This window comes from Ceratotherium simum, chromosome 20, assembly GCF_057802395.1.
Source record: "Ceratotherium simum simum isolate JZ-2026a chromosome 20, ASM5780239v1, whole genome shotgun sequence".
Lineage (NCBI taxonomy): Eukaryota > Metazoa > Chordata > Mammalia > Perissodactyla > Rhinocerotidae > Ceratotherium > Ceratotherium simum.
In genome coordinates, this window is record NC_141919.1 from 35,513,138 (window position 1) to 35,536,668 (window position 23,531).

The following is a 23,531-nucleotide window of genomic DNA, read 5'->3' on the forward strand; positions in this document are numbered from 1 at the left end:
CAAAGCCGCCCGGAGCGGAGAACAATGCGCTCAGCCCTGCGCGCGGGGGCTCGCGGTGCCGCGCCCGGGGGTGGGCCCGACGCGGGGCCTGCCGGGAAACGTAGTGTCTGAATCTCGGCCGCGCCGCCCGGCCGCTCGCCGGCGGGGGTCCCGCGCAACTACAAGTCCCATCACGCTCCGCGAGGCCTTGATCGCCCGGCTTTTGCAGGGAAGGGAGTGAGGCGAACATGGCTGAAAGCAGCCGGGGTGGCTTAACGTGTAGCGGGGTGGGCGGCGGACAGGACCCGGTCTCCAGCAGTGCCGGCTGCAGCTTTCCAGAGTACGAGCTTCCCGAGCTAAACACGCGCGTTTTCCACGTGGGCGCCTTCGGGGAGCTGTGGCGTAGCCGGCTGCGCGGGGCAGGAGACTTGTCGCTGACGGAGCCGCCGGCACCCGCGGTGCCCGGGCGCCGAGGGGTCGCCGACTCCGGCCGGGAGGATGCCGCGGTGGCCCGGGATCTGGGCTGCAGCCTGGAGGCGGCAGCGGAGCTGAGAGCGGTGTGCGGGTGAGTGCGGGGCCGAGGGGCTCTTGCTCTTGGGGCCACCCAGGGTGCAGCCTTGCTCCTGCGCTCCGCTGGGACTCATCCTTGGGAGGGCCTGGCGTTTACTCCTGGGGCTAGAAGGGAGCCTTGAAAGCCTTCAGCCTGCCGGTGTCAGATCCCGTGATCGGAATGCACAATTTTCTGCGAGTTGGAGTGAAGGGACGAGAGAACTGCATCAAAGATTAATTTTTCTGTTCGCTAATTTTTAAAGTGCTTGTTAATGTAGAAGGACAGTCAGAGTAAAAGCGACGTGTACCTGCCACTGACAGACACTTTGACAATGGAGGAGCTTTAGTAATAGGCCGGAAGGAGACTTAATCAGAGGAGTTTTGAAACCTTGATTAACTGTGGTCTCTTTGGGGGACTTCTCGCCTATGCGATTACTGAAATTTTCCCCAAAAGCGCCTTATTGGGGTGAAAATATAAAAACTTTTAGCGATCTCTTTGTCCATTTAACAGTATTGGCCGCCTTCAATCGGCCATTTATACTTTTCTTTACAGAGGATCGGCGCAGAAATCATTGCCTTGAGCTGGCCTCCTGTGAGCCGCCTGCTGGATTTTATCTCACTTCTTAATTATTCATTGATGTATTTAGGACACAACCCTGACTCGCTCGCTATGGATAAGATGCATGACTGCTTTTCCTTTTTGTTTTTGTTTTAGCCTTGAGAAACTGAAGTGCCTTGAAGAAGGTGAGGATCCAGAAGTCATCCCGGAGGATACTGACCTAGTGACTTTGGGGTATGGAGGACTTTGCTTTTACTCTGTGCTATTTATTTAAATATTTTTTCAACATGATATTATTCAAAAGTTAAAAGTATAGTATTGTTATCATCTATATACCCACCCCGTAAATTCAGCCATTGTTAACGTTTGGCCATATTTGCTTTAGCTGTATGAGTTTGAGATACCTGCTGTGTCTTTTTCTCTTGTAGAACCATTCAGTAATTTGCAGACATCATGATAATTTACTCCCAAATACATCAGCATGTAGCTCCTAAAAGTATCGTTGTCCTGCATAATCAGAATGGTATTATTACACCTGAGAAAATTACCAGTAAATACATAATCTCTAATATCTAGTCCACTTTCAAATTTATGTTTATTTTTATTTATTTATTTATTTTTTTTTTTTTTTCCCTTAAAGCCCCAGTAGATAGTTGTATGTCATAGTTGCACATCCTTCTAGGTGCTGTATGTGGGACGCGGCCTCAGCATGGCCAGAGAAGCGGTGCATCGGTGCGTGCCCGGGATCCGAACCCGGCTGCCAGCAGCGGAGCGTGCGCACTTAACCGCTAAGCCTCAGGGCCGGCCCTATGTTTATTTTTAAATGTGTGTTTACAAAGGTACGGTTAACCCACTTACTAGATTTCAGGTGCAAGCTAAACACTCTGATAGTGCTTCTCAAACTGTGGTAAAGGACTAGTTTTATTATTTTTAAATTTTTGACAGATCCATACTTTTGTAAAATAGGATAAAAATGAATTACTAGAAAAATGGAATTAAAAGACAAACAGTAAAAGTCGACATTTTTTCTTAAATTTAACAGTAAAAAAAAAAATTCAACAGTGAAATAACTGTCATATTGCTGTGAATGTTTCTAAGTGCTTACTCACATATTCTGTCCTGACTGGGTAACAAATAGCCCAGAGATCAATTCCGATCTGCCAACCCCGCTTTGAGAAACACTGCTCTATGATAATACTACTATAGTGAAACTGTGTGTGTAATTGTGAAATTTATAATTTCTAGTTTGTAGCCCACTCACTTCATACCACCTACCTCAAAAATTCAGGCAGGCATTTCAACTCTACTTTGGTTTCTTTTGTAATAACTACCAAATCTGTTTCCCTTATCTCTACTGCTTTTACATTAGCAACACTTGGAGCACTGTGAAAGGCTCCTGACTTTCGTAGGTCCAGTCTTTTCTCCTTCTCCTTTACCCTTCACACTATCACCTGAGCATCCTCATTTGCTGAGAAATTGTCAATGGCTTTACCTCTCCTTTATGGATAAATTTCAGACTCTTTACTTAGATATTTGCTAAATCTGCCTTTCCAGATTTATTTTCAACTGCTTTTCTCTTTAAAATGGCTCAGGATGCACGTGGCCCCTGTCACATCTAAAACCTACCCCATATTTGAGACCCTAAGATTCCTTTCCACGTTACTACAACCCAGCTCTCTCCCTTAGCGAATAGATGCACTTGTAATGTCTAGAAGTCTTCTAACACTTCTAAAGTCCTCATTGAGAGTCCAGACTCCTCCATCTGTGTATTGCCCTCAAGCCTATTGTACTGCTTTGCTCCAATTGGTGCCCTTTAACTATTGTTGAGTCATTAGTTGGATTTTCCAAAAATGCACATCTGATTGTATCACTTTCTTGCTTAAAACCTTTCACTGGCTCTTAGGCAAAAGTCCTGTGTTCTTAAGTGGCTCACAAGGGCCTCTGTGGAGTGGGTCTTGCTGATCTTTTCAGCTCTATCTCTGCAGTGCTCCAGCCACACTACACTGTTTTTCAGTTCCTGGAATGTGCTCTCTCACTCCAGGCTTTTGTTCAGAACACTCATTCTTCCTTATTCCCCTGGTCTTGCTGAGTTCTACTCATCCTTCAAATCTTAGCTGAAGGACTAAGGACTCCATTTAAGTCCCTTTATGCTCCTGTAGCCCCCCCATACTTCCCTATTGACATATTCATCACACTTAAAATATACTTGTTTAATTTTCTGTCTTCTTAGCTAAATTTAAAAGTTCCATAAGCTATATGTGTCACACACATTGCTATATCCCAGTTCCTAGAACTTTGGCACATAATAGGGAGTCAGTAAATATTTGTAGAATGAATGGAATAAATGAAACTTTCGTAAACCTAAGGGAGTGATTTTTAGAAACTGGCTGAAAAAAAGGTTGATGATAATTATAAACAAAGACTTTTTTGCTATAGTTAATAACACACTAATTGGTTTATAATGATTTTATTAAGCCATGTTAAATAGTAATTTTCAGACTACTTTCCACACTGCTTCCCCTGGCTGTATTCTAATACTAGATCAACTGTATCTCTTTCGTTGTCTTCTAGTCTCTTCCATAGGAAAAGTGGGTAGAAATATATATAATGTAAAAGGAGTTAGTACAGCATTCCTCAGCTAGGATTATTTTGATATACTTTGAAACTATTACATTTAAAATATGACTAATATTAATCTTAAAAGTACCACAGGTAAATTAGACTTGTGCCAAAAGTCAAAATCTTTATCTTTACGCTTTCTCTTTCTCTAAACCTTCCTTTTTTCTCTTCACCAATAACTTAAAAACATAAAAATGAAAACAAAACCTAAGTATATGATCCGTTTATTACGGCATAAAATAAATAAATTTCTAGCACTTTTTCTTTTGCCTGTGTAACAAAGGAACTACTTGACTCATTTTATGCAATTGATAGAGGTTGATTCTCCTTTGGTATGTGCTGCCCTCCTTAATCCTTAGCAAGCTAAATAACTTACCTTCAGCACTTTTTAAATTTTTTGACTCCTTAAAGAGAAGATTTTTAATTCCTAGGAATAGGAGATAATTGTTACTACATAGGTGCTACTGAAACTTACCTGTCATTCCAAAAGCTTCAGCAACATTACTTTTAACACAATAGCAATTTCAGTTAAATTAGTCTGCCCATCCCTCTCACTTCTCTGGCTAAAAAAGTACTGTTCACTATGCCATTTAAAGGATGAAAAAGGGAAACTTTAGAATCCTTCAAGGTAAAGAGAATGACAAAATTGGAGGACACTCTTATCGTATCATCAAAACCATAAAAAAAAAAAAAACCTCCAATATACCTGGGCTTTGTTAGAATGACAGAAAAGGGCAGCATTAAACTAGGAATCTTGTAAACCACCCCCCCACAAGTATCACAAAATAGGAAGAAATGAAATCCGTAGAGAATTTATTGTAGGAAACAACTGTTTATACAAATCAACTGAGGAAATCCTCCCTTCTCCCAGAAAATAACTAGGAAACAAGAAAATTCTTAAGTCTACGCTCCAAACAGAATTGAATATACTGAAACAAGCATTTGAGGATATAAAAACACTTTGGATCTGAAATTTTTTTTTTTTTTTTTTTTTTTGTGAGGAGATCAGCCCTGTGCTAACATCCGTCAATCCTCCTCTTTTTTTGCCGAGGAAGACGGCCCTGGGCTAACATCTGTGCCCATCCTCCTCCACTTTATATGGGACGCCGCCACAGCATGGCTTGCCAAAGCAGTGCGTCGGTGCGCGCCCGGGATCCGAACCAGCGAACCCCCGGCCGCCTCAGCGGAGCGCGCGCACCCAACCGCTTGCGCCACCGGGCCGGCCCGGATCTGAAATTTTAAAACTAAGAATGGAAAAGATGAGAAACAGGAGAAATGAAAAAAAAATGATGGAACTCAGGAAATGGAAGAAAAAGACAAAATTATCTCAAATGAATTAAGAGATACCTAAAGGAGAATAGACACAAATGAAAATTAATGAGAGGCAATGAAGAAAGGCATGAATACAACCAAGAGAATGAAAATGCCATAAAGAGAGACATTGAATGAGTCAGAGAAAGTAGTGGGAACCCAAGACAGACAGAGATGACAAAATATATTCATATTACCAGAGTCCCTGAAGAAGAAAAACAAAACAATTGGACAAAATTAATATTTAAGAATATCATCTAAGAAAAATGTCCAGAATTGGAAAACAACTGGAATCTACAAATTAAAAGGGCTCACTGAGTACCTGGGAAAATTAACCCAGAATTATCAACTCTGAGACTTACCGTAGTAAAACTATTAGATTTCAGAGATAAAGATAAAATCATCAAGGCTTCCAGGCAAAAAGAACACAAAATTTACAAAGGCAGAAGAATTATATTAGCATCAGACTCTGCAGAACTGACATACAAAGAAGGCAACAGTGGAGCAGGATTTTTTGAAAGCTCAGAGAAAGTGTGAACTAAGGCTTTTATATCCAGCTGAGATGTCCTTCAAATATCAAGGCTATAGAATAAAGTTTTTCACATACAAGAACTTGGGTAATTCTGCATCCGCCAGCCATTTCTTAGAAATATACTAAAGGATGAGCTTCATCCAACCAAATGATGACTGGGAAATTTTCAGCAAAAGAACTACTGGAGTACAGGTGAAGGTGGAAAGCTAAGGTACAGATATTGTGTATTATAACAAAATAGAAGGTTGCCCCTAAAAAAATGGGATGAGAAAAGAGAAAGAGGATAGTGTTTGGGCAATAGGTAGATTTTAAAGGATACTTGGAAAAAATACCCCAAAACCTTGACAAACTACATAGTAAAAGGTTAAATAAGGAGATGGGTAATAAAGAGCATTAAAAATATGTAAGTACAAAGATAACCACTGGAACAAAAATACAAATACCAAACATCCCTCCTCAATTTCTAAAAAAATAGGCAGTCAAAAAATATACATCTCAAAATGAACGAGACAACTAATATAACAAAATATGTATAATTAGAAAATGTGATAGAATTGAGACCAAAGGCATCAGTCTTATACAACTTGTTAAAAGTGGTTTGGATTTGGCTCACAAAACAAAAACTTGGCGGAGACAACAGACATATCTAAAATAAAGTGATTCAGAGAAGCTAAAAATAAAGCTTGGACTAAAGTATACCAGACAAATGGAAAGAAAAATTGAGCAAGTCTAGTAGTCCTGATATCAGACCAATAGAATTCAAGCCCCAAACATTAAATGTGACAAAGGACACTTTTTTTTTTTTTTTTGTGAGGAGATCAGCCTTGTGCTAACATCTACCTAATCTTCCTCCTTTTTTTTGCTGAGGAAGACGGGCCCTGGGCTAACATCCATGCCCATCTTCCTCCACTTTATATGGGACGCTGCCACAGCATGGCTTGACGATCAGTGCGTCCATGCGCACCCGGGATCCGAACCGGCAAACCCCGGGCCGCCGCAGCGGAGCGCGCGCACTTAACCGCTTGCGCCACCGGGCTGGCCCCCAAAGGACACTTTTTAATGCTAAAAGCCACAAACCACAATTAAGATAGAATACTTATGAATATATGTACACCAAATAATACAGCAACCAACTTTATGAAACAAAACTGGGAGATGCAAGGAAACATAGCTAGAAATGCACTAACAATAGGACACTTTAATATACCGATCTCAGCACGACAGATCAAATGGTAAAAAAAAAAAGTGAGGAGATAAAAGCTCTAAACAACTTAATCAATAGAATATATCTTAGGTATATATGTATATATATATGTGTGTGTGTATATATATATATATACACACACACACTCATAAAATTTACAACCCCATTATAGAGACTACATGGCACGTTCGCAAAAATTGATTGTATATTAGGTCACAAAGGAAACATCAGTAAATCTATAAAGTAGAAATACTACAAACAACACTCTGATCACAACATAATAAAATTAGAATTTACTAACAAAAACAAAAATCAGGGGGCCAGCCTCGTGGCCTAGTGGTTAAGTTTGGCGCCCTCTGCTTTGACGGCCTGGCTTTGGTTCCCGGGTGTGGACCTACGCCATTTGTCGGTGGCTGTGCTGTTGTGGTGACCCACATACAAAACAGAGGAAGACTGGCACAGATGTTAGCTCAGAGCGAATCTTCCTTAAGCAAAAAGAGGAGGATTGGCAACAGATGTTAGCTCAGGGCAAATCTTCCTCAGCAACAAAAAGAAACAAAACAAAAAAACAAATATCAGGCTGTTACACCTGGAAATTTTTAAAACTTATTAAAGAACTCCTGAGCAAAAGGGGAAATGCACATTGAAATTACAGAATTTTTAAGAAATAATGACATTGAAAACACCATGTATCAGAGTGTAAGGAATACATTTAAAACAGTGATTAGAGGAAAATTCATTGCCCTAAATAATCTATTAAAAGGGAAAGAATAAAAATAAATGAATTAAATTTCCAGCTCAGAAAACTAAAAAAGAACAACAAAGTAAACCAGAAGAAAATATAAGGACAGAAATAATAATGATAAAAGCAGGAATTAATGAGCAAAAGAATAGAAAAAGAATGGATCTAATTAATCAAAATCTTGGCTTTTTAAAATAATTAACAAAATAGGTAAACCATTAGCTAACTTAAGAAAAAATGGAAGAAAGTACAAATACACAAAATGAGGGAGAAATAACCATTGAAACAAAGTTTGAAAATTGTAAGAGACTACTTTGTAGGAGTTGGCAAACTATAGCCCACCAACTGGCCGTCTGATTTTTTACAGAAAGGTTTATGGGACATGTATGCCCATTTATTTACACATTGTCTGTGGCTGCTTTTGTACTACAATGGCAAGTTGCAGAGTTGTGAGAGAGACCATATGGCTAACAACCTAGAGTGTTTACTATTTGGCTGTTTAAGGAAAAGTTTGCTGATCCCTGCTCTACAGAAATAAATTTGAAAACCTAGATGAAATGGATAATTTCCTAGGGAATTGGAGATTACTGAAATTAACCATTTTAGAGTAGAAACTTTAGACTAATTTCTGTAGAAAAACAGAGAAAGTTATTTAAGGAACTGTCCCCCCAAAATTCCAGGTCCAGTTAGTTTCACAGGAGAATTCTACCAAATGTTCAAAGATCAGATAGTTCCAATGCTTTAGGGCCTTGAAAAGGAAGAAAAACTTCTTAATTCTTCTTATGAGGCAAGCATAACACTAATACCTAAACTAGATAAAGACATTACAAAGAGAAAACTTGAGACCAGTAGCACTCAACACTCATAAAACATTAGCAAACGATCCAGTGCCATATTAAGAAAACAATACACCATGACCAAGTGTATTCCAGGAATAAAGGTTGGTTCAATATTAGGACATCTATTAATATCGTATACCATATTAATGAATCTAAGGGGAAAAAGTCATTTGATTATTTCCAGAGATGCTGAGAAAACCTTTAACAAAATTCAACACCCATTCATGATAAGAACTTTCAAGGAAATAGAAATTGGAGGGCTACTGTTCCAACATGGTGAAATATATATACCTTAGTTGTAAAGCTAGTATCTTATTTAATAGAGAAGCAGTACAGGCATTTCTACTAAGATCTGGAACAAGGCAAGCATGCCCATTATCTCCACTTCTTTGCAACATTGTACCATAAGTATTAGCCATGCAATTTGACATGAGAAATCAATTAGAGGCATAAGAGTAGATACAGAAGAAAAACTAGCTCTGTTTGCAAATGATATGATAATATACCTGGAAAATCCCAAAGAAATCAATGCTAAAAGAGACGAGAAACAAGAAAAACAAGAAAAGAATTTAGTGTAATAGCAGGATACAAAATGGATATATTAAAAGCAGTAGCCTTCATATATACAAAGAGTAAACAATTAGAGGACATAATGGTAGAGACAATCTCATTAACAGTAGTCAAAAAGAAGTTTAAATACTTGGGAATAAATGTAATAAGAAGTGTGTAAAACTCAGGTAAGAAAAATTTTAACACACTCCTGAAAGATTCAGAAAAAGACTTGAAAAAATCAAAAGATATCCTCTGTTCTTGGATAGGAATACTAAACATCATAATGATGTCAGTTCTTCCTAAATCAATTTATAAATTAAATACAGTTCCAATAAAAATACCAAAAGTATTGGTTATTTTATGGAATTAGACAAGTTGATAATAAAGTTCATATGGAAAATATGCAACAGTAACTAGGAAAAACTCTGGGAAGGAGAAGGAAAATTGTGAGGGTGAGTAATTTTACCAGATATTCAAATATACTACAAAGTCTTTATAGTTAAAACAGTGGGTACTAGCTCATAAATTGACAAATAGAAGAGAAAGTCCAGTTAGAGTCAAATACAATCCAGAGGTAATAAAAGAAAAAGATTGATAAAATTGACTACATAAAAATTTAAAAATTTACATGACAAGAAACACCGTAAGCAAAGTCAAAAGACAGCTGCCAAACTTGGAGAAAATATAACATATGCCACAAAGAGCTAATATTCCTATTATGTAAGAACTTAAAAGTTGAGAGATAAAGACCAAAAACCCAATGGAAAAAAGACGTGAACAAATAATTCACACACAAAAAAGATAGAAAAATGACTCACAAACATAGGAAAAAATGTTCAAGCATATTCATAATTAGGGTAATGGAAATTAAAATGACACTGAGATACGTTTTCTCACTTATCAGACTGGCACAAATTAAGCAATATGATACATTCTTTTGATGAGGCTGCAGGGAAACAGGCATTTTCGTACATTACTGATGGAAATGCAAAGTGGTACAACCCTTCTCTAGGAAAATTGGGTAACGCCTAACAAAATTTTGTAGGCACTTACTTTTTGACCCAGCAGTCCCACTTTAGCAATCTATACTGAAGACACATCTCCAACAATATGAAAATACATGATGTACAAGGTTATTCACTGCAGCATTGTTTGTAATTGCAAAATATTTGAAATACTCTAAATACATGTACATAGGAGAGTGTTGAACAAACTGTAGGACATCCACACAGTGGAGTATTGTGCAGCTATACTAAAAGATGAGGAAGGAAGAACCAATAAAGCATTTCTAGGAAATACTGTTACATGAAAAAAGCAAAGCCCAAAAGCATATGTTCCCCTTCATGTAAGAAGGTTCACTAGGTGCCAATTTATTATATTGGTTCTCATCTATAAATTTATGCTGTTTGCCTGCTCTGTAAAAATGGGTGTTGGCCCTTTACGTTATTTTTCTTTTACCAGCTGCCACAGTATTAAGCTTTGTCAGTAAACAGCAAGTAAATGGTCAGTAAAGGAGAGACTTTACAGGAGGAAAGAATTTTGCTTCCTGGTCCCATGTGCTGGCTCAGCAGGGTCCTGTCACACGCACAGCTTCCCCGTGCCAGCTCCTGCGGTACCCGGCAGTCAGTAGCACCCGTGGCCCAGCAGCTTTCCCTGCCACTCCTCTCACCTTGACACCTCCCCTGAACAGCTTTTCCTGGCACCCTTGAGGGCAGATTTCTAGCAGGTTCCCCATATGGAGCACCATAGCAACTCCTCTGCCATTAAGTGAGTCACAGCCAGGCCCTCTCCAGCAGCTCTGGATCTCAGTCCTGGGGGAAGAAGAGGGAGGCTTCCTTGGTACTCTTTCTCAGCCCAAGGGATAAGGTGCTCCTTATATCTGCTATTCCTGTGTTCTCTAGAGTTCTCTTTTCTTTTTACTTGCTGATCCCTCACTGTTCCAGTCTTCTGTTAACGTTAATAATTCTTTAGGTTAAGCTTTCTCTGTTCAAATTACTGTTGTTGTTTTTGTGAGTAAGATCAGCCCTGAGCTAACATCGGATGCTGATCCTCCTGTTTTGTTTTTATTTTGCCGAGGAAGACTGGCCCTGAGTTAACATCCGTGCCCATCTTCCTCTACTTTGTATGGGACGCCACCACAGCATGGTGTGACAAGCGGTGCATCGTGCAAGCTCGCTTGGAATCCGAACCTTCGCACTCCGGGCCACTAAGTGGAGCACACGCACTTAAATGCTTGTGCCACCGGGCCGGCCCCCAAATTACTGTTTAGTTTTTTTCTCCTAATTGAATTCAGACCAATAGAGAAAGGGATATAAGAAAATACACAGATATCAGCTTATTTGAACAAAAGAAATGGAAAGGATAAACCAGAACTATAGAGATTGGTTGCCAACAGGGGGTGGTGGGAAAGAGAAGGAGGGAAAGGGAACAGGTTAGTAGAGACAAAGAGAGAGTGACATTCTCTAACTGACTCTTAGGACCATAGGAATGTTTCACGTATCTTTGACACAGGGCAAAAGTAATCAGTTAAAACCAACCAGGATGTGGGTGGTGGAACCCAAAATAGGATACAAAAACTAACAAATGAGCCTAACTGTTACAAATGAGTAACAACAACACTGGAGAGAATAGGGTAGGAAGAACTAACCTAAGTCTGTGCAAAAGCATATCTTGATTCAGTGTTACAAGGCTGAAGACAAAAAGTACTGTTCATGAGTTAGTGTTTCTCACAGAAGTGTAGATTAGCAATTCTGAAACTATATTTTCTAGAATTGAACAAATAAGTTAGTAGATTATAGATAATAGGAGCTGGGTGTCTTACTTGTGGAGAAAAACAAGGAAAGGTTGAAGGCTAAACTGAATCCTGTGATTTTACTTGGGGATTAGAAGTATCAGTATAAACTCATGGTTTTAAATATATGACAGATAGGAACATACAGAAATACAGATATTTGTACATTTGTGGGTTAGTATACCTATGTATGTTTCCTGCCTCTCTCTGCTGAGGGGCCTAGAAGCTGTGACTGCAATAACAGTGAGAACACCTAGTGCCTGGTACTGGTCTGTTACACACCTCTCCCAATAAAGGAACTGGGGCTCTTAGGAGAAATGGTTGATTCCAGGGCTGAGATAGGGAAATACAGGATGAGCCTTGAGCATCTTATGGTACCAGAAAATAAGGAAATGCTCAAAAGAAGGATGAGGGCTTGTTGAAAGTACAGGAGCCAACATGAAGGAGCTCCTAATGGCCAAAGCTAGAACAATTTGAACAACAAACTAATAATAGTATTAGATTTTAACCTGTAGAATAAATAAATGTCTATGAGTTCATACTAATATAAGTGATCAAATAAATAAATGGGAGGAAAGAGACAGGTCTTCCTCATAATATCAATGAAGAAATGTATGAGAGACATAGAGAGTCACCATTAGGTATACAGCACAGTAATAAATGTTGCAGACAAAATTACTTTCGAATGCTAAAATTCCTGGGTGAAAGTTTGAGGAGAAATAAAATTTGTGTAGTTTCAAAGTATCTTCCCTCAAATACTTATCAAGTACAAAGGAAAAGAAAGTATCTTTCTAGTGTAGGAACCTGGCAGACAGGAACTTTTCCAAGGTAAACACTGCCAGTAATAAGACATATTAATATTAACATCATGTACCTCTTAATGTGATACAGTGAGGACATCATTCTTGTGGTATTCTTGCCAAAAATGCATAAGCTTACTCTAATCATGAGGAAACAGCAGTCAGACCCAAATTGAAGACATTCCACAAAATAACTGTTAGAGCTCTTTAAAGTGTCAGGGTCCTGAAGTACAACGAGAGACTGTGGAACTGCAAAAGATTGGAGAGGAAAGGAGAAATAAGAAAGCAATGTGGTGTCCTGCATAGGATCCTGGGATAGAAAAAAGGGCATTAAATTTAAAAATTTGTGAAATTCAAGAAAAGTCTATAGTTAATAACACTGTATTAATGTTAATTTTCTGGTCTTGATAATTATTCTGTGATCACGTGAGATGTTAACATCCGGAAAGCCAGGTGAGAGAGATAAGAGAATTCTTCATGCTATTTTTGCAGCATCTCTTTAAGTCTAAAACAAAATTAGCTCAAAATAAAAAGTTAAGTATTAAAGATGCTTTGGAAGACCCAATAAAGAATATTGAAGTGGTTTCTTTTGTGTATGTGTGAGGAAGATCAGCCCTGAACTAACAACCGATGCCAATCCTCCTCTTTTTCTTGAGGAAGACCTGGCCTGGGCTAACATCTGTGCCCATCTTCCTCCACTTTATATGGGATGCCGCCACAGCATGGCCTGACAAGCAGTGCTTCGGTGCGTGTCCGGGATCGGAACCTGCGAACCCGGGCTGCCGCAGCGGAGCGAGTGCACTTAGCCACTTCAAGAATATTGAAGTTTGATTTTTCTTGTGTCTATAACAGGGTTAGAAAGAAGCTCCTAGAACATCGAGAAGAAACCATAACAATAGATCGGGTCTGCAGACAAGAAACGTTTGCTTACGAGATGGTGAGAGTCTCATCTTTTTCACCTTTTCCCAGAAAACAGTAAACTCTCCAGCACTGGGTGAGTGTTAATGATGACTAGATGGTGGCTCTGTATTGGATGTGCTTAGGTGAAAACAAACTAGAGAAACTTCATTGGGACTGGCAACTGGTAGGGGAAAAAGACCTACAGAATTCAAGTGGTGGCATGTTTGACTCTTTCAGATCTCTGCCTTCATTTTTGCTTTTAGTTTGGTTTTACTCTCTGTATTAGGCTAAATTCATGCATTTTCACCACCCTATTCCTGGTATTTTTATTCTACTCCTGATTTTTGTTAACCACATTCTTTCCTAATCCATCATCTCTTAATGTAAACCCTCAGAAAAATTCAAGATGATGAGTGATGAGGAATTAAGTGTTAGTAGACATGATCAGTTCATTCAGTATGTATTCTTGAGAACCTACTATGTGTCAGATGCTGTGTTGGGCACTTGATAGTGCATAAGGGCATCTGTTGTCGCTCCCATTTTTTTTTTTATTGTGGTAAAATTGAAATAACATGAAATTTACCTTTTTAACCATTTTCAAATGTTCACTAAAATGGCGGTAAGTACATTTACTGTGCTATGTATCCATCACCACTATTTCTAGAACGTTTTCATCATCCTGAACAGAAATTCTATACTAATTAAGCAATAACTCCCCATTTTCCCTTCTCCCAACCTTTGGTAAAACCTTTATTCTACTTTCTGTCTCCAACAATTTGTCTGTTGTAGATCCCTCATGTAAGTGGAATCATGTAATATTTGTCCTTCTGTGTCTAACTTATTTTACTTAGTATAATGGTTTAAAGGATCGTGCTGTAGCATGTATCAGGACTTCATTCCTTTTTATGGCTGAATAATATTCCATTGTATGGATAGCTCATTTTGTTTATCTATTCATGTGTGGATGTACATTTGGGTTATTTTCACCTTTTGGCAGTTGTAAATAACGCTGCTATGAACATTAGTGTACAAGTATCTGAGTCTGTTTTCTGTTCTTTTTAGTATATACCTAGGAGTGGAATTGCTCGATCACATGATAATTCTAGGTTTAACATTTTGAGGAACCAGCAAACTGTTTTCCACAGCCGCTACGTCATTTTACATTCCCCCCACTAATGCACCAAGGTTCCAGTTTCTCCACATCCTTGTCAACATTTATTTTCTGGTTTTTGATAATAGCCATCCTAGTAGGTGTGAAGTGGTATGTCATTATGGTTTTGCATTTCCCTAATGATTAGTGATGTTGAGCATCTTTTCATGTACTCACTGGTCATTCATATATCTTCTTTGGAGAAATGTCTATTCAAGTCCTTTACCAATTTTTTACTTGGGTTGTTTGTCTCTATTATTTTGTTTTAAGAGGTCTTTGTATATTCTGGATACTAGATCTTACCACATATATGATTTTAAAATATTTTCTCCCATTCTTTTTTTTTTTTTTGTGAAGGAGATCAGCCCTGAGCTAACATCCATGCCAATCTTCCTCATTTTGCTGAGGAAGACTGGCCCTGGGCTAACATCTGTGCCCATCTTCCTCCACTTTATATGGGACACTGCCACATTATGGCCTGACAAGCAGTGCATCGGTGCACGCCGGGGATCCGAACCTGGGCCGCCAGCAATGGAGCGTGCGCAATTAACCGCTATGCCACAGGGCCAGCCCCCTTTTCTCCCTTCTGTGGGTTGTCTTTTCACTCTCTTGATAATGTCTTTTTTTTTTTTTTTTTAAAGATTTTATTTATTTATTTTTTCCCCCCCAAAGCCCCAGTAGATAGTTGTATGTCATAGCTGCACATCCTTCTAGTCGCTGTATGCGGGACACGGCCTCAGCATGGCCGGAGAAGCGGTGCGCGTCCGGGATCCGAACCCAGGCCGCCAGCAGCGGAGCGCGAGCACTTAACCACTAAGCCACAGGGCCGGCCCTGTCTTTTGATGTACAGAAGTTTTAAAGTTTGATGAAGTTCAATTTATCTGTTTTTTTTCTTTTGTTGTCTTTGCGTTTCATGTCATACTTAAGAAGCTGTCACCAAATCCAATGTTTTTTGTTTTGTTTTGTTTTTTTGTGTGTGAGGAGATCAGCCCTGTGCTAACATCTGCCAGTCCTCCTCTTTTTTTTTGCTGAGGAAGACTGGCCCTGGGCTAACATCTGTGCCCATCTTCCTCCTCTTTATATGGGACGCAGCCACAGCATGGCTTGCCAAGCTGTGCGTCAGTGCACGCCCGGGATCCGAACCGGCGAACCCCGGGCCGCCGCAGCGGAACGTGTGCACTTAACTGCTTGCGCCACTGGGCTGGCCCCACCAAATCCAATGTTATGAAGATTTTTCCCTATGTTTTCTTCTAAGAGTTGTATAGTTTTTAGCTCTCAGTTTAAGTCTTTGATCCATTTAGAGTTAATTTTTATGTATAAGGTAAAGGTTCAACTTCATTCTTTTGCATTTGGATATCCAGTTTTCCTAGCACCATTTGTTGAAGACTGTCCTTTCCCTATTAATTGGTCTTGGCACCTTTGGTGACCATATAAGGTTTATATCTGAGTTCTCTATTCTATTCCATTGGTCTATGTGTCTATCCTTATCCTTGAAATAATGATGTGTTTTTTTCTATCATTCTGTTATTGTAGTGTAGTATATTGATTGATTTGCATGTGTTGAACGACCCTTGCATCCTGAGGCTAAATCCCACTTGGTTGTGGTATGTAATCTTTTTAATATGCTGCTGAGTTTGGTTTGCTAGTATTTCGTTGAGGGGTTTTGCATTTATATTCATAGGGAATGTTGGTTTGTAGTTTTCTTGTAGTGTCTTTCTCTGGCTTTGGTATCAGAGTATGCTGATCTCAGAATGAGTTAGAAAGTATTCCCTCCTCTTCAGACTTTTTGGAAGACTTTGAGAAGGATTGGTGTTAATTATTCTTTCACTGTTTGGTAGGATTCACCGGTGAAGCCATCTAGTCCTGGGCTTTTCCTTGTTAGGAGGTTTTTAATTACTGATTCAGTCTTCTTACTTGTTATAGGTCTATTCAAATTTTCTATTTCTTCTTGAGTCAGTTTTGATTGTTACCTTTCTTCTGCTGGCTTTGGGTTTAGTTTGTTTGCTTTTCTTTCTCTAGTTCCTTGGTGTGTACAGTTAGGTTATTGATTTGAGATTGTTGTTTTTTAATATAGGTGTTTACAGCTATAAGTTTTCCTCTATGTACTGCTTTTGCTGTATCTCATGTTTCTTATGTTGTGTTTTCATTTTCGTCTCAAGATATTTTCTAATTTCCTTTGTGATTTCTTTTTTGACCGATTGGTTGTTTAAGAGTGTGTTGTTTAATTTCCACATATCTGAATTTCTCAGATTTCCTCCTGTTACTGATTTCTAGTTTCATTGAATTGTGATCAGAAAAGATAATTTTTATGATTTCAATCTTTTTTAAATTTATTAAGACTCGGTGATCTATCCTAGAGAATGGTCCGTGTGCACTTGAGAAGAATGTATTCTGTGTTGTTGGATGGAGTGTTCTGTGTATAGATGGTCCCTGACTTACAATGGTTCGATTTAACAATTTTTTAGCTTTACAATGGTGTGAAAGTGATATACATTCAGTAGAAACCTGCAAACTTTGTACTTCAAGTTAGTACTTCAGATTTTGAAGTTTGATTTTTTTCTTGGGCTAGTGATATTCAGTATGATACTCTCTCATGATGCTGGGCAGTGGCAGTGAGCCGCAGCTCCCGGTCAGCTACACGATTACAAGGGTGAACCACCAATACACTGACAACCATTCTGTACACATACAGCCATTCTCCTTTTCACTTTTGTTATAATATTCAATAAATTACATGAAATATTCAACACTTTATTATAAAATAGGCTTTGTGAGATACTCAACATTTTATTATAAAATAGGCTTTGTGTTAGATGATTTTGCCAACTGGTTAATGTAAGTGTTCTGAGCATGTTTAAGATAGGCTAGGCTAAGCTATGATGTTTGGTAGGTTGGATGTATTAAATGCAGTTTTGACTTAAGATATTTTCAACATATGTTGGGTTTATTGGGATGTAACCTCATCGTAAGGTAAGGAAGATCTGTATGTCTGTAGGTCTCATTGGTTTATAGTGTTGTTCAAGTCTTCTCTTTCCTTATTAATTTTCTATCTGGTTGTTCTACTAATTCTTGAAAGTGGGCTATTGAAGTCTCCAACTATTATTGTAGAACTGTCTATTTCTCCCTTCAATTCTGTCAATTTTTCTTTATATATTTTGGGGTTCTGTTGTTAGCTGCATATATGTTTATAATTAATGTATCTTCTTGTTGGATTGCACCTTTTATTAACATATAATGTCGTTTTTTGTCTCTTGTAACATTTTTTTTTTCTTTTTGCTGAGGAAGATTTGCCCTGAGCTAACATCTGTTGCCAATCTTCCCCTTTGTTTACTTGAGGAAGATTAGCTCTGAGCTAACATCTTTGCCAATCTTCCTCCATTTTTGTATGTGGGTCACCACCACAGCATGGCCGAGGAGTGGTGTAGTTCCGCTGGCGGGATCCAAACCTGCGAACCCAGGACACCGAAGCGGAGTGCGTGGAACCCACCCACTACACTCCAGCCCCTCATGTAACCTTTTTTGACTTAAAGTCTATTTTGTCTGACACTAATATAGCCATCCCAGCCATCCAACACCCCTTTTTGTTACTATTTGGGTGGAATGTCTTTTTGTATTCTTTTAGTTGCAACCTCTTTGTATCTTCATATCTAAAGTCTCTAGTAGAAAGTGTATAGATAGATCCAAGTTTTTTATCCAATCTGCCACTCTTTTGCCTTTTTAATAGGAGAGTTTAGTCCATTTATGTAATTACTGATAAGGATTTACTTCTGCCATTTAGCTATTTGTACGTATATATTTCTTTTGTTCCTCAATTCCTCCATTACTGCCTTTTTCTGTATTTAGTTGAATTTTTATGGTGTATTGTTTTGTTTTCCATCTTCTTTCCTTCTGTATATGTTCTACTTATTTTCTTAGTGGTTACCTTGGGGATTATAATGAACATCTTAAAATTGTAACAATCTAGTTTTAATAATACCAGCTTTATTTCAGTAGTATCGTGAAGGATAGATATTTGGCTCCTATACATGTACTCCTCCTCCTTTATATTGTTATTGTCACAGATTACATCTTTATATATTGTGTCTGTTAAAATAAATTTATAAATATTGTTTCATGCATTTGCTTTTGGAGACAAAGAAGTTACAAACCGAATGTATAGTGACTCTGGATTTTATATATACCTAGTAGTTACTGTTGCCAGTGTTCTTTATTTCTTCATATGAGTTCAAGTTACTGTCTAGTGTCTTTTCGTTTCAGCCTGAAGAATTGTCTTTAGTATTTTTTATAGGGCAAGTCTACTGGTAATGAACTCCCTCGGCTTTTGTTTATCTGAAAATGTCTTAATTTCCCCTTCGTTCCTGAAGGATAGTTATGCCGGTTATAGAATTCTTGGTTGACAATTTTTTTCTTTCATGCCTTTCAATATGTCAAACCACTGCCTTCTTGACTCTGTGGTTTCTGGTGAGAAATCAGGTGTTAATCTAATTTCAATGTCTGGGTATCTTCAGGGGTGGTTTCTGTCAGATTCTTTTTTTCTTGTGAATGGGCTGGATTTTCCTGTTTCTTTGTGTGTTTTATAAGTTTTTGTTGAGGACTGGACATTCTGAGTATGTTTTTTACTTGCTGAGGCCTGGTGCTGTCTGTGACTTTTCCTAAGTATTGTTCCAATGTGTGTATTCCTTGTTGTGTACAGTCACTGATGTTTCTGTTTCATTATCTCTCTGGTCAGCCAGTGATCTGACCAAGATTTCCTTAAGTGTCTGCCTCCCCAAATGAAAAAAAGGGTCCTGTCCCTTTAAATTTTCCAATAGCTGCTGCTGGGGGAAGCCACTGCTGACAAGAGGGCCAAAACCAAGGCAGGTATGTGCTCCAGGCCCTCAGGGCAATACCAGACCACCCAAAACACACAACTCCCGATTTTTGGAGAACAAGGTCCCCACTGCCTGTCCTGGCATCAGCCATCTGTTCCAGGGACACGGGCTGCTATCTCCACACCTGTGACAGGGCTGAGGAATGGAGGATGGTAGTTGGTTTGCACCCTCTGCTTACTTATGAAAGACCAGAACCTGTGCCTTCATCAAGCACTGCCCTGGTTGATACATGTGTCTGATCAGGTTCAGAGTTCCAAAGTAGTTGATTCCGATCTCTTTCCATCTTATTGGTTGCTTTGGTGGAGGGACTGATCCCTAAACCTTCCTACTCTGCCATTTTGCGTGACATCACTTCCACTTATTTTTAAAACATCTTTTGCACCTTCTTATCTAGTCCATCCTGGTGGCCCCTATTTTATAGTTATTAAGCACATAGGAAGGAGGTGTAATGTATTAAAGATGTGACAATGTTGTAAAAAGCAAAGGTTTTATTTAGAGTCAAACAGATCTGTATTTGCATCCTAACTCACTGATTTACCTTGAGTAAATCTGAACCTCTGAGCTTCATCTGTCAAAAATATGTCATAATAATATGAAAGGAGGTATGCAAAAGTGTTATAAGTGCCAATGTTATACCAACATTAGTTGATATTTCTGTTTTATTGTCAGTTGCTAAGCACTTAGTGCCAAACATCTTATTAGATGCTTTATGTACACATTCTCAGTGACAATTCTGTAAAATAATTTTTTTCTGCTTTTTATAGAATATGTAGCTAAAGGTTAGAGAGGTTTTAACAGTTTTCTCGAAGTATAATTAGGAGTCAAACCCAGTGCTGTCTGACTCCAGCCCTTGGTTATAGCCTCTGTTCCACACTGCCTCTTATCTGGGTCACAGTGTCTGATTTTAAGGTCTCTTATTAATGCGTTTTCCTCCTTCAGGAGTCACATGCCATAGGAAAAAAGCCTGAAAATCCAGCAGACATGATTGAAGAAGGGGAGCTTATCCTATCTGTGAATATCTTGTACCCTGTTATATTTCATAAGGTCAGTGGTAAAACCTGTCAGATTTCACAAATATGAGTGACTTTTGTCAAAGCATTTAATTATAAGAATAATCACATTCCTTAGGGCTCAAAATAAATGCAAGCATATGCTAGCTTATCTTACATCCTATCTGTATTTTTGGGTTCTTTGTTTTAATAAGGAATATCATAAGTAAGGTCAGATTTCAAATAACCTCTTGATTAATAGGATGACAGTTATAGCATTGGAATGTATACCTGATTTCTGCACTAGAAGCAACTGAAGTATATATACATCCACATTGATTCTAATTATATGAGTTCTTGGGGGTTTTTGCAGGTTAGGTGACTGGTGAAGGAGTAGGGTGACCTTTGTTCACCAGTTCAGAAGACTGGGAAACTTACTGAACTAACTAAAGATGGCTCTTCTTTGATGAAAATGCAGAAAGCTAACAGGTCGAGGGTATCCAGGAATTTCTTAGGAGTCTCTAATAAAAAGAACTCTGTCCCAGGCCAGAGTGTATGTATTCTTGATTCCCCAAATAGATGTGACATAAACCTTGATAAGGTTTAATTGAAATATCACTATACATAAATTGCACTTGTGAATAAGTAGACTTTTATGAATCATCTGGGATATAGTTAGTACTAATTACCTTGTTCATTTTAAGATCTCAAATTACCAAACAAAACTAAATTAAACCAATAAAACTGAACCTCTGGGTTTATAACATGAGGGTAGTGTATAGATTGCTTGATTTCAATGAGGTAACTTTCAGGAAATTTTAAAAGATTGTGCTGCTAGATGAAGTTATATTCCAAAAGCTCTTTATGCTAATGTCATTTTAGTAGCATTTTGATTATAAACTTTAGCTCAAACTAAAAAAGTTCTGTTGCTTGGGGCCAGCCCCGTGGCTTAGCGGTTAAGTGCGTGCACTCTGCTACTGGCGGCCCGGGTTCAGATCCGGGCGCGCACCGACGCACCGCTTGTCTGGCCATGCTGAGGCAGCATCCCACATACAGCAACTAGCAGGATGTGCAACTACGACATACAACTATCTACTGGGGCTTTGGGGGAAAAGAAAGGAGGAGGATTGGCAATAGATGTTAGCTCAGAGCTGGTCTTCCTCAGCAAAAAGAGGAGGATTGGCATGAATGTTAGCTCAGGGCTGATCTTCCTCACCAAAAAAAAAAAAAAGTTCTATTGCCAAGTGTTTTAGTCTGTTCCGGCTGCTATAACAAAATATCACATAGCGCATAAACAACGGAAATTTATTTCTCACAGTTTTGGAGGCTGGAAGTCCAAGATCAGGGTGCCAGCATGGTTAGGTAAGGGCTCTCTTCTGGGTCACAGAAGGGGCTAGGGAGCTCTGTGGGGCCTCTTTTATAAGAGCACTAATCCTATTCATGAGGGCTCCACTCTCATGACCTAATCTCCCCCAAATACCCCACCTCCCAACACCATCCCGAATTGGACATTAGGATCCCAGCATGTGAATTTTGGGCAGATACAAACATCCAGACCATAGCACCAAGTGTCTCAATTGTGCCCGTGTACCCAGGTGACTGAGTGACAACACTAGAGGCCAGTGCTATTGAAAGATTTTTATTACTTACATTTCCTGAGAGGAGGGGGTACACCACACTATGCAGGGCCATGGGGAGAAGCACCAGTGTCAGTTGGGAGGCAGCAAGGAGTGAGGGAAAAGCAGAGGCCACAGCCTTTATTGGGGTTTCTGTGAAAAAGGCCAGGTAGGACAGGGTAAACAATTTAGGATTGGCTAGTTTGAATAATTCCAATGGGCTCTCGGGTACAGGGGCTGTGCTAGTTGTCTGGTACTGGCTCTGGATTGACTTAGGACAGGGGAAATATTGCCTTGGTGTGTGAAAGTTAAATAAAGGAGGCAGTTTCAGAGTCTGGATCACAGGGGAGATATAAACAACTTTGACCATTAGTTTGGACCTGTAATAAATGGATGCCAAATAGAAAAATACAGAATCTAAGAAAACACAGTTAGAACACCAAGTTATGGGGATAACTTAAGTTAAGAAAACTAGTAACTTAATGTTTATTTGGTCATATCAGGTTTTACAGTGTAAGTGCTTTGTCCCTAAGTGAACACTTATTTATTTACTGTTTGACTTTTAGCACAAAGAACACAAACCATATCAGACGATGCTGGTGTTGGGCAGTCAAAAGCTCACAGAACTGAGAGATTCAATTTGCTGTGTCAGTGACCTCCAGATTGGTGGGGAATTCAGCAACACTCCTGACCAAGCACCTGAGCACATCAGCAAAGTAAGGTGATTTTTTTTTTACCCCCATAAAATGACTTTTCCAAAGATTGGGCTATACTCAGTTTTGATTTCCTCATCTCCCAGTTATTTCTCAGCCATTCTGTGTACACTCTTCCTTCTAAAGAAGGTCATAGTGACCACCTAATTGTCTAACTAGCTGGTCTCTTTTGCTGTTTATTCTCTTTTCTTTCAAACTCTATGAGTTTCAGTCTGTCATAACTGCCCCCAGACAAGGGTTGGAGTCCGCCCTAGAACCTCTCTGCCTGTAGAAGGACCTGTCCATCCAAGGACACCACTACCAAACAGGAACATCACATCTGATGTTGGTCCTTGCTGGTGTTTCCCAGGGCAGTGCTCTCAAAAGGACAGAGAAACCCTACATACCCGTTGAATAAGGATAGAAAGGAAGGAAGTGTTACACTGGCCACACAAAGTTTTCAGAGGGATTTCTTGCCCAATAAAGTAGTAGGGCCTTGATCCTTCTGAATTTCATCATAGGGCAAGCTTGAACTAATTCTGTTACCTGGTACAACTCTGGCAGAGGACCACAGATTTACTGGCCTACTTAAGAGGGGCAGCATCTCCTGTAGATCAGTAAAAAGGTCTTTGGATCAACTAGAGTGGAGATAGAGTTTGAACAGGAACCATGACAATCTCTATTTTTGTTGGTTCCTTTGCCACCAGCCACATAAATGTTGTTATAATGTAGGTTTCATCTTAGTTCTTCTTATTCTGAAATCTTCTGGTCTTTCCCTCACTTTTCATGGTTTTAAGTCTACTCCAGTCTTTGCTAATTTCCCTGTGTAGCCACAT

General features: G+C 39.1%; 1 protein-coding gene across 5 annotated transcripts in view; it reads left to right on the forward strand.

Annotated features, from left to right (window-relative positions):
• Window positions 1–212: 212 nt before the first annotated feature.
• SNAPC3 (small nuclear RNA activating complex polypeptide 3) overlaps window positions 213–23,531 on the forward strand; it is a 46,297-nt gene continuing 22,978 nt past the window's right edge. For all 5 annotated transcript variants that reach the window (XM_087444619.1, XM_087444620.1, XM_087444621.1 and 2 more), the window contains exons 1-5: window positions 213–544; window positions 1,244–1,321; window positions 13,330–13,414; window positions 20,338–20,442; window positions 22,570–22,719. In XM_087444619.1, the coding sequence (XP_087300745.1) occupies window positions 228–544; window positions 1,244–1,321; window positions 13,330–13,414; window positions 20,338–20,442; window positions 22,570–22,719 (735 nt within the window). In that variant the 5' untranslated portion in view covers window positions 213–227. The remainder of the gene's footprint in view (window positions 545–1,243; window positions 1,322–13,329; window positions 13,415–20,337; window positions 20,443–22,569; window positions 22,720–23,531) is intronic.